A 14,994-nucleotide genomic window follows, 5' to 3' on the forward strand; every position below is an offset into this window, starting at 1 on the left:
TTCTGTACATATCTTGGAAAGCTTAGGCTTGGTAGCCTGTATCTCCTTAGAGGGTTCTTTGAGTTCATTCTCCCTTTTCCCATGAGAACTTATACCTTGCAAATCATAACCACATGCTTGGCCTTGAATTACCAAAAATCTCTTCTTACAACTCTCTTTTTTGCGGCCTTTTTAGTTGTTTCAATACCGCCTATGCAAGAAATTTTTCCCACCTCCATTGTAATACTCAGTGAGGAGTATTTCTAGAGCACAATCCTCACTAAGAGGGAGTGTTAATTTGTGGTAGCATCAATGTGCTCTAGCCACGAAATTTGGTGGGGAGGTTGGGGCACATGAGATCTCCAATACCTAGAAATGGTTTGGGCAGATTCTAAACAGTTTGGGAGATATTAAAATAATTAATATTTTTAATAGAGTCCCTAAATCTAAACTTAGGGAAATTAAAATATTAATGTGGATTAATATAAAACTGTGTTAGAATGGTCCAAAAGACATGGATCAATCCAGATCTAATCTTAGCTGTTGATTAGGGACTTAATCTCGACCATTGATGTAAGGTCTTCGCAAACTCGGGCGATTGGGCGTTGGGTGCGACGGGCGCGCGGGCACGCGTTGGTGCGACGGGCGTGCGGACTTGCGACGAGCGGGCGCCACTATGCGACGAATGCGACGAAGGATAAACATATGCGACAACACTTGGAGAGGATACGATATATATGCGTTGGTGTAATGACTTGCAAGCCGACTTGCAAGAGTCATCCAATGGGCATGTTATCATATGTTTGGGGGTCGGCCTTAAGGCGTGCACACCCCATACGTTAACCAAGACTTGTGTATATATTGGAGGACGCAAGTTCATTTGGAGAAAAGGCAATCAACTCGCACTTTCTCCTACACATTGGACAAGGGGTAAAGAAGTGCGCAGAAAAGAGGAGCGCGCATATTTCATGCGCTCCACTTGTGAAGTGCGCAGTCTACCGGGAGTAAGTCGTAGGTTGAACAAGGGTGTTCGAGGTGCGGTATAGTTGCAGATTTGTGCAGAGCTTAAGGTGGAGTTCAGGTGTCTCGGGTGAGCACCCTCCTACCGTGTGAAGTTGGCACACGTATTGTAAAGGCTGTTCTATGCCTTGATTGTAAAATTATTCTAAGTATAGACTTGGAGTTTTGCCAAGTATACTTGATGATGTACTATTGAAGAAACTGTTATAATATATTGTTGGGCAGACTGTTCGGGAGTTGCCCCTCCCTTTATACTTGTTTGCAATTGTTGATGTTCTTGGTTAATTGCATATGGATAATGAATGAGTATGGGCTTCATTAAGTATAAAGGATAAATGCATTTTACTTGGTTGCGAAAAACAAACTAAGTAAGGACAAGTGAATTAGGCATAGTCCACGAAGGTGAGTATTGGTGAAAAGAAAGCGTTCGGTGGTGCCGCACCTCGCTATAAGCGGTTGAAAGACTACCGCTGGTGTAGGGGCGTGACAGGTGGTATCAGAGCAGCTGATTCGGGTATTGAAGCTGCTACACAACTTCATCGAAGTGAAGTTGGTATCAGAGCTCGGTTGGAGCTGGTGTATGTTGAAGCTGATACACAACTTGACAATTGGTATCAGAGCAAGGTTTGCTCGTGAAGGTTTGGAATTGATGACAGATGATATTGAGACTTGAAGAGGTTCAGGTGTTGAAGCATTTGAAGGTTGTTTCAAGACTCGGTTTGAGCAGGGTTGCAGGTGACTTGGTGAACATGGAGAAGGCTGAAAAGGCAGTAATGGTGGATGAAGGTGAATCCAGCCATAATGCGGTTGAAGCTCTCCGGTACGAAGTGTTGGAACATATGAGTCGATGGAGTTCTAACTGGGTTGCGATGAGGGCTGAGAACATGAAGATTCGAGAGAGCTGTTCGGAACTAAAGAAGGAACTTGAAGAACTCAAGAGCCAATGCGGAAGTACGACAGATGTTGAACTCAATGAACTTGATGAGGAGATCCAACGAAGTGGTCTTGGTCTTCAAGAGCTCTTTGATGAAAGAGCCCGGTTGAGGAAGGAAAGTGCCAGAGTGGAAGCCGAAATCAAGCAAATTGAGGAAGAGATAAAGAAGAAGCTTCTTGGTAAGAAGGTTGTTGTGATTGAGCAGGAAGAGCTCGACTACATTGACAGGTTGGGAACTCACTACCGAGAGCATCCAGAGGACATTCGGAAGTTTAGTTCTATGAACTTGGTCAGTGGGCACTTGGTTGGTGCACTTGAGCAAGATGCGATGAAGGACAAGTTTGAAGGAAGTCAAGCTGGACCAGGATCGAGTTGCTTAGAAGAGCCAAGCAAGGAGGTGAAATACCTTAAGAGGAATGTCAAGGTGGAGCATGAGCCAATTGACACTTCTGAGGCCGAATTCTTGAAGAAGGTTGCTGATGTAAGGCGCAAGACAAAGCCAACAAAGGGAGATGGTTCCTTGAAGCTAAGTTTTGTGCAGGTGACCGTCAAGGGCAAGAGATTTGCAGCTTTGGTGGATACGGGGGCTACTCATAGCTTTGTAAGCAGGAAGGCAGCAAAGTCTTTTGGGAAGAAAGCAAAGATGGAGAGGGAATGGAGTGATTTCAAAGCAGTCAACTCCACCATTAGAGCTGTTGATGGTGTGTTGAAGAACACTCAGGTGAAAGTAGGATCATGGTTCGGGAAGTTGGATTTGAGAGTTGTGGACATGGATGATCATTCTATGGTGTTGGGACTGGAATTTATGGAGCTTGCACAATCCATACCAATGGTGAGCCGGGACATTCTCTTGATCACAGCTGGAGGGGAGACCATGATGGTACCGATGAATATAAGGAGTTGCTTGGGGTATAGACCAAGGATGGCTTCTATGACTTTGTATCCCAAAGACCCAAATGTGAAGCATGAGGATGTGGAGCAAAGAGGACTTGGGAGTGTGACTCAAACAACGAAGGAAAGGAAGCTTGTTGACTTCGTTGCAAGAGCTGGAAAGAAGAATGAAGGAAGTGAGAAGAGGACCTCACGAACATGGAGACACTTGTTGGAAGCATCTTCTACTGATGATCTTCACAATGGAGCTACAAGTGAAGGGAGCTCGAGTGCTACTTCAAAGGCAGTGGTTGATGAGGATTATGAAGGTAGAGATCCTGCTGGGATAGTGGAATTTTGCAGGTATGCTATGGGCATATATGACTTTCAGTTGACAAAGAACAAGCTAGGTGAGCTTGGATGTACATGTGAGGAGATTGAAGCTGTGCATAGATACTTGAGGACACAACATCAATCTGACACATGGGTGGATGAGAGTCAGGGAGGAAACTTCCTGGCCCTCCTTTCTCTATAGATAACCTTGGAGGAAGGTTGGTGTGGAGGCCTTGGCAGGAAGGAACCACATCAACTTTACAAGGGGCCTTAGAGGAGGCTTCTTTATGACAGGTGCAGACTTGGATGCAGATGACCAGAGGTTGAGATGGGGTCTACATGAATTGGACATCATGGACAACTAGAGTCATGGACATCAGGTTGACTATATGGAGCATGTTGCAGATGAGATGAGGACTACTTCATGGACCTGAGCATGGTTTACTTATATGGATGGATTCTTGATCGAGTTCAGGATGTGACAAGATGTTTTGAGAACCGACTGATGGTGGCATGAGGATGTGCATTCTCATGGTTTGAGCGTGACAGTTGGACTGATCACCCGACTAGTTCAAACATGGGGACTAGTAGTGTACAGAGATGTGTTGGCGTTTGTTGGAGTATCATGACAGAGGTTCACATGGTGACACATGATGAGTTCGACACGAGATGTTGCAGTGGAGATTGTGGCAAAGGGGTCGATGATCATGGATCGAGATGATATCTGATGGAGGACATACCGTAGAGGTGTATACCTTGGTATGGTTATCTTGGTGGCAGTTAGTCACTAAGGTGAGACATGATGGAGATGGAGTTCTACATATGTTGCAGGGATGTTTGCCTTATGTGGAGGAGTTGACATCATGGTTGATGATGATCTTGGTGGATGGTTACCGAGATGGTATGTTGTCGAGGACGACAACGATTTCAGGTGGAGGAGGATGTAAGGTCTTCGCAAACTCGGGCGATTGGGCGTCGGGTGCGACAGGCGCGTGGGCACAGCGGGCACGCATTGGTGCGACGGGCGTGCGGACTTGCGACGAGCGGGCGCTCCACATGCGACGAAAATGCGACGAAGGATAAACATATGCGACAACACTTGGAGAGGATACGATATATATGCGTTGGTGTAATGACTTGCAAGCCGACTTGCAAGAGTCATCCAATGGGCATGTTATCATATGTTTGGGGGTCGGCCTTAAGGCGTGCACACCCCATACGTTAACCAAGACTTGTGTATATATTGGAGGACGCAAGTTCATTTGGAGGACAGGCAATCAACTCGCACTTTCTCCTACGCATTGGACAAGGGGTAAAGAAGTGCGCAGAAAAGAGGAGTGCGCATATCTCATGCGCTCCACTTGTGAAGTGCGCAGTTTACCGGGAGTAAGTCGTAGGTTGAACAAGGGTGTTCGAGGTGCGGTATAGTTGCAGATTTGTGCAGAGCTTAAGGTGGAGTTCTAGGTGTCTCGGGTGAGCACCCTCCTACCGTGTGAAGTTGGCACAAGTATTGTAAAGGCTGTTCTATGCCTTGATTGTAAAATTATTCTAAGTATAGACTTGGAGTTTTGCCAAGTATACTTGATGATGTACTATTGAAGAAACTGTTATAATATATTGTTGGGCAGACTGTTCGGGAGTTGCCCCTCCCTTTATACTTGTTTGCAATTGTTGATGTTCTTGGTTAATTGCATATGGATAATGAATGAGTATGGGCTTCATTAAGTATAAAGGATAATTCATTTTTACTTGGTTGCGAAAAACAAACTAAGTAAGGACAAGTGAATTAGGCGTAGTCCACGAAGGTGAGTATTGGTGAAAAGAAAGCGTTCGGTGGTGCCGCACCTCGCTATAAGCGGTTGAAAGACTATCGCAGGTGTAGGGGCGTGACAATTGATATGTCAATGAGAAAAGTATAAGAGGGGGCTTGAGGGTCACTTGGAGAACACACCAGATAATCAGTCATTCTATTCTCTAGAGAGAGGTTTGCTAAGAGAGATAGAATTAGTTATCGGAGTTGCAGCTTAGGGGCAGTGAGTACAGAGAAACAGAGAGGCAGAGATAGTGCTGAGAGAACAGTGCATGACATAGTAACAGCCAGGGCTCACATAGGGCCATGCAGAGGCAGCCAGGAGCTGCGTAGTGCTTCAGAGAGGCCAGCATTGCTGACGCAAAGGGCCAGAACGCTGACACAGGTCCTCTTGAGGCTAACGCAGACCCATTCAGGGTGATGTAGGGCCAACACTGGGCAGAGAGAGGCTGACGTAGTCCAGAGAGAGGCTAACGTTGGGGTTTCTGGGGCAGATTGGAGCTAAGGAACTGCTGGAGTGTTTATCGGGGTTTCAGCCGGGACATTTGTCTCAGGCTGAGAGGTATTACTGCCAAGGGCATTCTCTGTTGGGTAAGATGGATTTGGCACCCAGATTGTACTATGAAATTGCTAAATAAGAAAACCTCAGATAGCTGCACTGATTTTCTCGCATTGGGTTTTTCCGGGGACATTGGTCCAAAAATAACGGTGTCATTTTGTGTGCTTGTTTCTATTTCCTTCAGTTGATGATCTGTAATATGTTGAGCATGCACTAGTGTTTATTTTTAGTATTTACATTGTAAATAACTTGTTAAGTAACTGAACAAGTAGGTAGGAATAAATTAGATAAAGTGCATGGAGGGTTTCTAAGTAAGTAGACTTAGAAACTTCTCAGTGAGGAGTATTGTTAGATCATAGTTCTCGCTAAGAGGGAGTGTTGATTTGTGGTAGCATTGGATGTGCTCTAGCCACGAAATTTGGTGGAGAGGTTGGGGCACATGAGATCTCCAATGCCTAGAAAGGGTTTGGGCAGATTCTAAACAGTTTGGGAGATATTAAAATAATTAATATTTTTAATGGAGTCCCTAAGTCTAAAATTAGGGAAATTAAAATATTAATGTGGATTAATATAAAATTGTGTTAGAATGGTCCAAAACACATGGATCAAGCCAGATCTAATCTTAGTCGTTGATTAGGGACTTAATCTCGGTCGTTGATATGTCAACGATAAAAGTATAAAAGGGGGCTTGAGGGTCACTTGGAGAACACACCAGATGATCAGTCATTCTATTCTCTAGAGCGGGGTTTGCTAAGAGAGATAGAATCAGTGATCGAAGTTGCAGTTGAGAGGCAATGAGTATAGAGAGACAGAGATGTAGAGATCGTGTTGGGAGATCAATGCAGGAGCCAGAGAGAGTGATGCAGTAGCAGCTAGGGCTCATGCAGGGCCACGCAGAGGCAGCCAGGAGTTGCACAGTGCTTCAGAGAGGCCAGCGTTGTTGACGCAGAGGGCCAAAAGGCTGACGCAGGGCTTCTTAAGGCTAACGCAGACCCATTCAGGGTCACGTAGGGCCAACGCTGGGCAGAGAGAGGCTGACACAGTCTAAAGAGAGGCTAATGTTGGGGTTTCTATGGTAGATTGGAGCTGAGGAACTGCGGAAAGGTTTATCCGGGGTTTCAGTTGGGACATTTGTCTCAGACTGAGAGGTACTACTGCCAAGGGCATTCTTTGTTGGGTAAGCCGGATTTGGAACCCAGATTGTACTCTGAAATTGCTAAATAAGAAAACCCTTAGATAGTTGCATCGGTTTTCCCACATTGGGTTTTTCTGGGGACATTGGTCCAAAAATAACGGTGTCATTTTGTGTGCTTGTTTCTGTTTCCTTCAGTTGATGATCTATAATATATTGAGCATGCACTAGTGTTTATTTTCAATATTTACATTGCAAATAACTTATTAAGTAATTGAACAAGTAGGTAGGAATAAATCAGATAAAGTGCATGGAGGGTGTCTAACTAAGTAGACTTAGAAACTTCTCAGTGAGGAGTATTGCTAGATCATAGTCTTCGCTAAGAGGGAGTGTTGATTTGTGGTAGCATCGGATGTGCTCTAGCCACGAAATTTGGTGGAGAGGTTGGGGCACATGAGATCTCCAATGCCTAGAAAGGGTTTGGGCAGATTCTAAACAGTTTGGGAGATATTAAAATAATTAATATTTTTAATGGAGTCCCTAAGTCTAAAATTAGGGAAATTAAAATATTAATGTGGACTAATATAAAATTGTGTTAGAATGGTCCAAAACACATGGATCAAGCCAGATCTAATCTTATTCGTTGATTAGGGACTTAATCTCGGTCGTTGATATGTCAACGATAAAAGTATGAAAGGGGGCTTGAGGGTCACTTGGAGAACACACCAAATGATCAGTCATTCTATTCTCTAGAGCGGGGTTTGCTAAGAGAGATAGAATCAGTGATCGAAGTTGCAGTTGAGAGGCAATGAGTATAGAGAGACAGAGATGCAGAGATTGTGTTGGGAGATCAATGCAGGAGCCAGAGAGAGTGATGCAGTAGCAGCTAGGGCTCATGCAGGGCCACGCAGAGGCAGCCAGGAGTTGCACAGTGCTTCAGAGAGGCCAGCGTTGCTGACGCAGAGGGCCAAAAGGCTGACGCAGGGCTTCTTAAGGCTAACGCAGACCCATTCAGGGTCACGTAGGGCCAACGCTGGGCAGAGAGAGGCTGACACAGTCTAAAGAGAGGCTAATGTTGGGGTTTCTATGGTAGATTGGAGCTGAGGAACTGCGGGAAGGTTTATCCGGGGTTTCAGTTGGGACATTTGTCTCAGACTGAGAGGTACTACTGCCAAGGGAATTCTTTGTTGGGTAAGCCGGATTTGGAACCCAGATTGTACTCTGAAATTGCTAAATAAGAAAACCCTTAGATAGTTGCATCGGTTTTCCCACATTGGGTTTTTCTGGGGACATTGGTCCAAAAATAACGGTGTCATTTTGTGTGCTTGTTTCTGTTTCCTTCAGTTGATGATCTATAATATATTGAGCATGCACTAGTGTTTATTTTCAATATTTACATTGCAAATAACTTATTAAGTAACTGAACAAGTAGGTAGGAATAAATCAGATAAAGTGCATGGAGGGTGTCTAACTAAGTAGACTTAGAAACTTCTCAGTGAGGAGTATTGCTAGATCATAGTCTTCGCTAAGAGGGAGTGTTGATTTGTGGTAGCATCGGATGTGCTCTAGCCACGAAATTTGGTCGAGAGGTTGGGGCACATGAGATCTCCAATGCCTAGAAAGGATTTGGGTAGATTCTAAACAGTGTGGGAGATATTAAAATAATTAATATTTTTAATGGAGTCCCTAAGTCTAAAATTAGGGAAATTAAAATATTAATGTGGATTAATATAAAACTGTGTTAGAATGGTCCAAAAGACATGGATCGAGCCAGATCTAATCGTAGCCGTTGATTAGGGACTGAATCTCGGCCGTTGATATGTCAACGAGAAAAGTATAAAAGGTGGCTTGAGGCTCCCTTGGAGAACACACCAGATGATTAGTCATTCTATTCTCTAGAGAGGGGTTTGCTAAGAGAGATAGAATCAGTGATCGGAGTTGCAGCTGAGGGGCAGTGAGTACAGAGAGACAAAGAGGTAGAGATAGTCCCAGAAGATCAACGCAGGAGCTAGAGAGAGTGACACAGTAGTAGCCAAGGCTCACGCAGGGCCACACAGAGGTAGCCAGGAGCTGTGCAGTGCTTCAGAGAGGCCAGCATTGCTGACGCAGAGGGCCAAAAGGCTGAGGCAGGGCCTCCTGAGGCTGATGCAGACCCATTCAGGGTGACGTAGGGCCAACGCTGGGCAGAGAGAGGCTGACGCTGGGGTTTTTGGGGCAGATTGGAGCTGAGGAACTGCCAGAGGGTTTATCCGGGGTTTCAGCTGGGACATTTGTCTCAGACTGAGAGGTATTATTGCCAAGCGCTTTCTCTGTTGTGTAAGCCAGATTTGGCACTCAGATTGTACTCTGAAATTGCTTAATAAGAAAACCCTCAGATAGCTGCAGCGGTTTTCCTGCTTGTTTCTGTTTCCTTCAGTTGATGATCTGTAATATGTTGATAAGGAATTAGTGTTTATTTTCACTATTTACATTGTAAATAACTTGTTAAGTAACTGAACAAGTAGGTAGGAATAAATCAAATGAAGTGCATGGAGGGTTTCTAACTAAGTAGACTTAGAAACTTCAACAGGAGACCCATTTATGCCGGTTGAGGTGAGAACTCTACGGACTTAAGCAAGCTCCGAGAGCTTAGTATTCGAGCATTGATACTTGCAGCAGATGGGTTTCATGAAGCATGATGCAGATCCAAACCTATACTACATTGTTGTAGGGGATGATCCGCTCATTCTTATGTTGTATGTTGATGACTTGTTCATTATTGGGGCAGACAGACTAATTAGTGGTTGCAAGGAGGATCTTGCCATGGAGTTCGAGATGAAAGACATTGGGTTGATGCATTACTTTTTGGGGCTTGAGGTGTGGCAGGAGGAGGGGCATATCTTTATGGGGCAGGGACAGTATGTTGTGGATGTATTGAGCAGATTCCACATGGCAGATTGTCGATCCATGTCTACACCTATGATCACTAACTGGAAGAAGATTCATGCTTCAGATTCTAGTTTGGTGGATCACACATTATATAGGCAAGTTATTGGGTCCTGATGTACCTGGTCAACATTAGGCCAAATATATGCTTTGTAGTGAACACACTTAGCCAGTTCATGGTTGAGCCCAGGGTGCACTGGGTAGCTGCAAAGCACATTCTTCGCTACGTGCAAGGGATTGTTCATTATTGTTTGAACTATAGGCGGGGAGATGGAGTGAGGTTGGCAGGTTACAAAGATTTAGATTGGACAGGGTGTGCTTCTGATAGGAAAAACACTTCAGGGTGTTGCTTCGGATTGGGTTTGGCAGTTGTGTTGTGGTTTAGTTGAAAGCAAAAGTCAGTTGCTGTGAGCTCTTCTGAGGCTGAGTATATGGCTGCTAGCCAGGCTAGTTGTGAGGTCATTTGGCTCCGCAAGTTGTTGTATGGCCTATTTGATCAGTAGTTGAGACCGATGGTTATTCACTGTGATAACCAAAGTTGCATTAAAATCACGGAGAATCCAGTGTCTCATGACAGGTCAAAACACATTGACATCAGATATCATTTCATCAGGGACTATGTTCAAAAGGGGGTAGTGAAGTTGGAGTATATATCAACAGATGAGTAGGTGGTCGATGTTCTCATGAAGTCCTTGCTAAGAGGCAAGCATGTCCACTTCAGGGACAAGTGGGTGTGGTGAGAAACACTTTCCTTGGTAAGAGAGAGTGTTGATTTTTAATGTACCTTGGACAAGTGGTTTCCCATGGGTTAGTCTCTAACTAGGGAAAAGTGTCCAAAATAATTCTTTTCTTAAGTGTGACTTTATAAAGTGAAAGTGACTTTATAAGTGGTAAAGTCAATGCTAAATTAAAAAGTGAAAAGTGTCTTTAGACATAAAGTACAATGTGGGTACTTTATTTAATGGGTGAGTTAAAAAATAGAAAGTGAGAATTAAATGCACATTTATTCTCATCCCTTGATGTAAATGAATTTGAGCCATTAGATCTTAAGTTTGTCCAAAAGTCATTTAGGGAAACAAAAGGGGGAAAGAAAAGAGAGATTGCATTCATTTTTCATGAGCAGATTGGAGAAAGGAGGCTAAGAGCTGGAGAAAAGTTCTAAAGGAGAAATTTGTTGTAGAAAATTGAAGGAGTGATTTTTGGGAAAAGATGGGCACGAAAATCGAGGCATAGAAGATAGTAGAAGGTACAGTACGAACATCATTGAATGCTGTGAGTTGCACGCCATTCGAGAGAATTTTTGAAAAAAAATATGTACAGTCTATATGCAATCCGTACAGTACATATTTTTAGCTTCAAGTGGACACAGAAATAGAGGCAAAGTGGGCATGGTTTTCAAGGAGTTTTGGGATGAAGAGATAAGTTGTATTGTTGTTTTGTTTTGTCTGCAAATGTATTTTTCCTGAACTTGAAAGATAAATAAATTTGAAGAGCTCTCTAACAGGTTTTCCCTGGAGAAGATTGAAGGGGTTTTGCCTGGGTCTAAGTTGACCAAAATCAATATCAATACGAGGCCAACACCCTTAGTCAGTGCATGGTAGAACTGAAGAGGGTACATTGGGTAGCAAGGAGGCACAATTAAGTATGGGTTAAGATATACCCGAGGATTTGATGTCAGATTATGTAGATTTATAGATGCGGATTGGGCAAGCAGTTCAGTGGAAAGGAAAAGTACCTTTGGGTACTGCTTCAGTGTTGGATCAGGAATGGTTTCTTGGTGTAGCAGGAAGCAAAAGTTAGTAGCACTGAGCTCTGTAGAAGTAGAGTATATGGCAACAAGCACAACTACGTCTGAAGCTATATGGCTTCAGAAGTTACTAGTGAGCTTGTTCAGGGAGAAGATGGAGGTGACTAGTGTCTTCTGTGATAATTAGAGTTGCATAAAGCTCTCTGAGAACCCAATGTTTCATGACAGGTCGAAACACAGAGATATTTGATGGCATTTCATTAGAGATTGTGTACAACGTGGAGCATTCCATCTACAGTATGTTCCCACGGAAGTGCAGGTTGCAGATATATTCACGAAAGCTTTAGGAAGAGCTAAGTTCGTCTATTTCCCAGAACAGGTGGGTATGGTGGAGAACCCGTTTCAGTAGCAGAGACATATTACCTTGGATGATTTTCAGTTGCAGCAACAACAAATGAGCGGGAGCTACAGTGAATATGCAATGTTGGTAGCAGTATGGCAGTGTCAGCAGCAACATAGCTGCAGCATATATTAGAGTTGTGCAGTGGTTGGTGGGCAGTAGCATTAGAACACATTCCTCTCTAAGAGGGAGTGTTAGTTTTTGTAGCATCGGATGTGTTCTAGCCACGAAATTTGGTGGAGAGGCTAGAATACATGAGATCTCCAAAACCCAGAATCATTTCTAGAAATTCTGCCTAGAAGTATCTCAATTAGATTATTAACCATTTTTTAAATATTTTCTAATTCTAAACTTAGGGAATATGGTTAATTAATCTGTATTAATTGAGATAAGGTGAGAATCATCTAGAAATTCGCATGGATCAATCCAGAGATGATCTTAGCCATTGATTAAGTTTTAATCTTGGTCTTTGGTGCTCCCACAATGGATTATAAGAGGAGATCGATGTGGTGATGGAGTCCACCAATGCAGATACTCATATGCGCAGACAGTTCAATTTTCTTAGTAGCAATAACTCAACAGAGAAGATAAAGCCAGAGGGTGAGTAGCAGATGGTAGAGGAGGGCAAAAGTGTTCTGGGGGGAAGGCTTCCAGTCTCCAGAAAAGGCAAAAGAAGGAAGGCCGAAATTCTCAAGGGCCAGCATAAGCTCTACGCAGAGGGTGACGTAGGAGGCTCTGCGCAGAGGGTGGGGAGGTAATTTCAGAGGTGGAAAATAGCTATGGGGTGAGAGAAAATTCCTCACTAGATTTTTTCAGTATTTTCCTTAGATTAGATCGCCAATTGGGCATCTAAATAATTGTACTCAGAATTCCTGCTGAAGAATAATAATAAAACCCGCATCTGGTGCACTGGTTTTCCCGCATTAGGTTTTTCTGGGGACTATTTTCCAAAAATAACCGTGTCAAAATTCTTGTGTGTGTGCTAGAATTTCTCAGTTTCCAGTATTTTATTTTCCGTAGTATTTTTTATTGTGAAAATTACAATTGTGATTTTATTCATTGTTTGTCGTAGCAAATAAACTGTATAATTAAATTTTCAGTTAGAAGAATAATTTCTAGTAGCTACAATAGATAAAATGTCACAAAAGCTCCCTCAGAAAAGGATGAATCTTTTATTGAAACGTTACAGAGAAGTCTTTCTTATGATAGTGAGTGAGATGTCTTTAGAAATTTTTGAAGAAGGATTACAAAACCAGGATGCCTTCTTAAGAAAATTACAAGGTTTTAAAGATGTTACAAGAGATACCCTTTGGCATAAAGAAGGGTGTTGAGATTTCTAAGTCTACTTAGAAACCCTCCATGCACTTTATCTTATTTATTCCTACCTACTTGTTCAGTTACTTAACAAGTTATTTACAATGTAAATACTAAAAATAAACACTAGTGCATGCTCAACATATTACAGATCATCAACTGAAGGAAACAGAAACAAACACACAAAATGACACCGTTAGTTTTGGACCAATTTCCACGGAAAACCCCAATGTGGGAAAACCTGTGCAGCTATTTGAGGGTTTTCCTATTAAGCAATTTCAGAGTACAATCTGGGTGCCAAATCCAGTTTACCCAACAGAGATTTCCCTTGGCAGTAGTACCTCTCAGTCTGAGACAAATGTCTCGGCTGAAACCCCAGATAAACCCTCCGACTGTTCCTCATCTCCAATTTGTCGCAGAAACCCCAACGTCAACCTCTCTCTGCACTGCGTCAGCCTCTCTTTGCCCAGCGCTGGCCCTGCGTCACCCTGAATGGGTCTGCGTCAGCCTCAGGAGGCCCTGCGTCAGCCTTCTGGCCCTCTGCGTCAGCAACATTGGCCTCTTTGAAGCATTGCGCAGCTCCTAGTTGCCTTTGTGTGGTCATGTGTGAGCCCTGGCTGCTACTGTGTCACTCTCCCTGCATCCTGCGCTGATCTCCTGGCACTATCTCTGCCTCTCTGTCTCTCTGTACTCATTGCCCCTCAACTGCAACTCCGATCATTGATTCTATCTCTGTTAGCAAACCCCACTCTAGAGAATAGAATGACTGATCATCTGGTGTGTTCTCCAAGTGACCCTCACGCCCCCTCTTATACTTTTCTCGTTGACATATCAACGGCCGAGATTAAGTCCCTAATCAACGGCTAAGATTAGATCTAGCTTGATCCATGTCTTTTGGACCATTCTACCACAGTTTTATTGTTAAAATTGGCAACTAGGGCCAAACTCCATGTAGGTCATCTTATTCATGGCTGATAATATTTTTATTAGATTCCTCTCGTCGAGAGGTGTAGGATTGATCTAAAGATCATCCAATTTCGATAAGTATTTATGGAGATATGAATTTATTTTGATTATGGAATAATTATCAAGCCGACCAACAACTCATGTAGGCTCAGAAGCCCAACAGACGCATCTATTCATCATCAACATTTGTATATAAATACAGGAGGCCTTTTCCTCATTTGGAGACACACATCTCATCACATCTCTCTCTCTCTTCTGTGTAGAAAAGAGGCTCTTCTCCTACTGCGCAGAAAGAGACTCTTCTCTCACACGTGTGGAAGGAAGGATGCAGATTTAGGGCTACAACTACAGATCGGAAGTTTGACCAGTGTTGACCATCAGACTCTCTCTCAGAACTACGTTGTAGGTGGAACTGACTCTCCTTAGAAGGCCGCATTTTTTGGTGAAAGAATCAAGTCGATCCGACGGTCGGTTTGCAAGGTATTGTTTGCCCTAGTTTAGGTCTGATCTAGGGTTTGCTGCTGCTGATGTAAATCAGATTTATGTACTATTTCTCTCTGCTGAATTATTGAAGATAAAGGAAGATTTGATCAAAGGGTTTCCCCATATTGGGGTTTGTCCTTGGCTAGTCGCCAGATCTTGTGTCTCTTGTCTTGGCTTGTTTTCTGTCGATCGTTTAATGTTCTATCTGCACTTTACTTACTGTATAATAATAATAAAAAGAAGTAAATTGTTCTAAGCATAGAACATACCATAACTTAACATGGTATCGGAGTTGAGGTGAAGACAAAGCCCGACCAAGAGCAAGAGCAATCACCGAAGAGAAGATTGGCAAGGCTATACTAAAAGAACTATGGGGTCCTCAACACTCTTCCCTGTCGAAGACAAGCTCTGTGAGAAGTCTGACTATCACGGATGGAAGATGTCTCTCAATCTAACCTTAGAAGATCAAGGAGTGTTGGACCATGTGAGAGGTAATATTATTGAGCCTCCATCAAATGCACC

The 14,994-nt window shown here is 43.3% G+C and overlaps 1 protein-coding gene across 1 annotated transcript in view; it reads left to right on the forward strand.

The window, feature by feature from the left end:
- Window positions 1-2,576: 2,576 nt before the first annotated feature.
- Window positions 2,577-14,994, forward strand: part of LOC149265535 (uncharacterized) — a 70,250-nt gene continuing 57,832 nt past the window's right edge. The window contains exon 1 of the mRNA XM_089404603.1: window positions 2,577-2,813. Within this exon, the coding sequence (XP_089260729.1) occupies window positions 2,577-2,813 (237 nt within the window). The remainder of the gene's footprint in view (window positions 2,814-14,994) is intronic.

Source organism: Pinus tabuliformis, chromosome 6 (genome assembly GCF_031772625.1).
Source record: "Pinus tabuliformis cultivar Carrire ecotype Pingquan chromosome 6, CPIR1, whole genome shotgun sequence".
Taxonomy (NCBI): Eukaryota; Viridiplantae; Streptophyta; class Pinopsida; order Pinales; family Pinaceae; genus Pinus; species Pinus tabuliformis.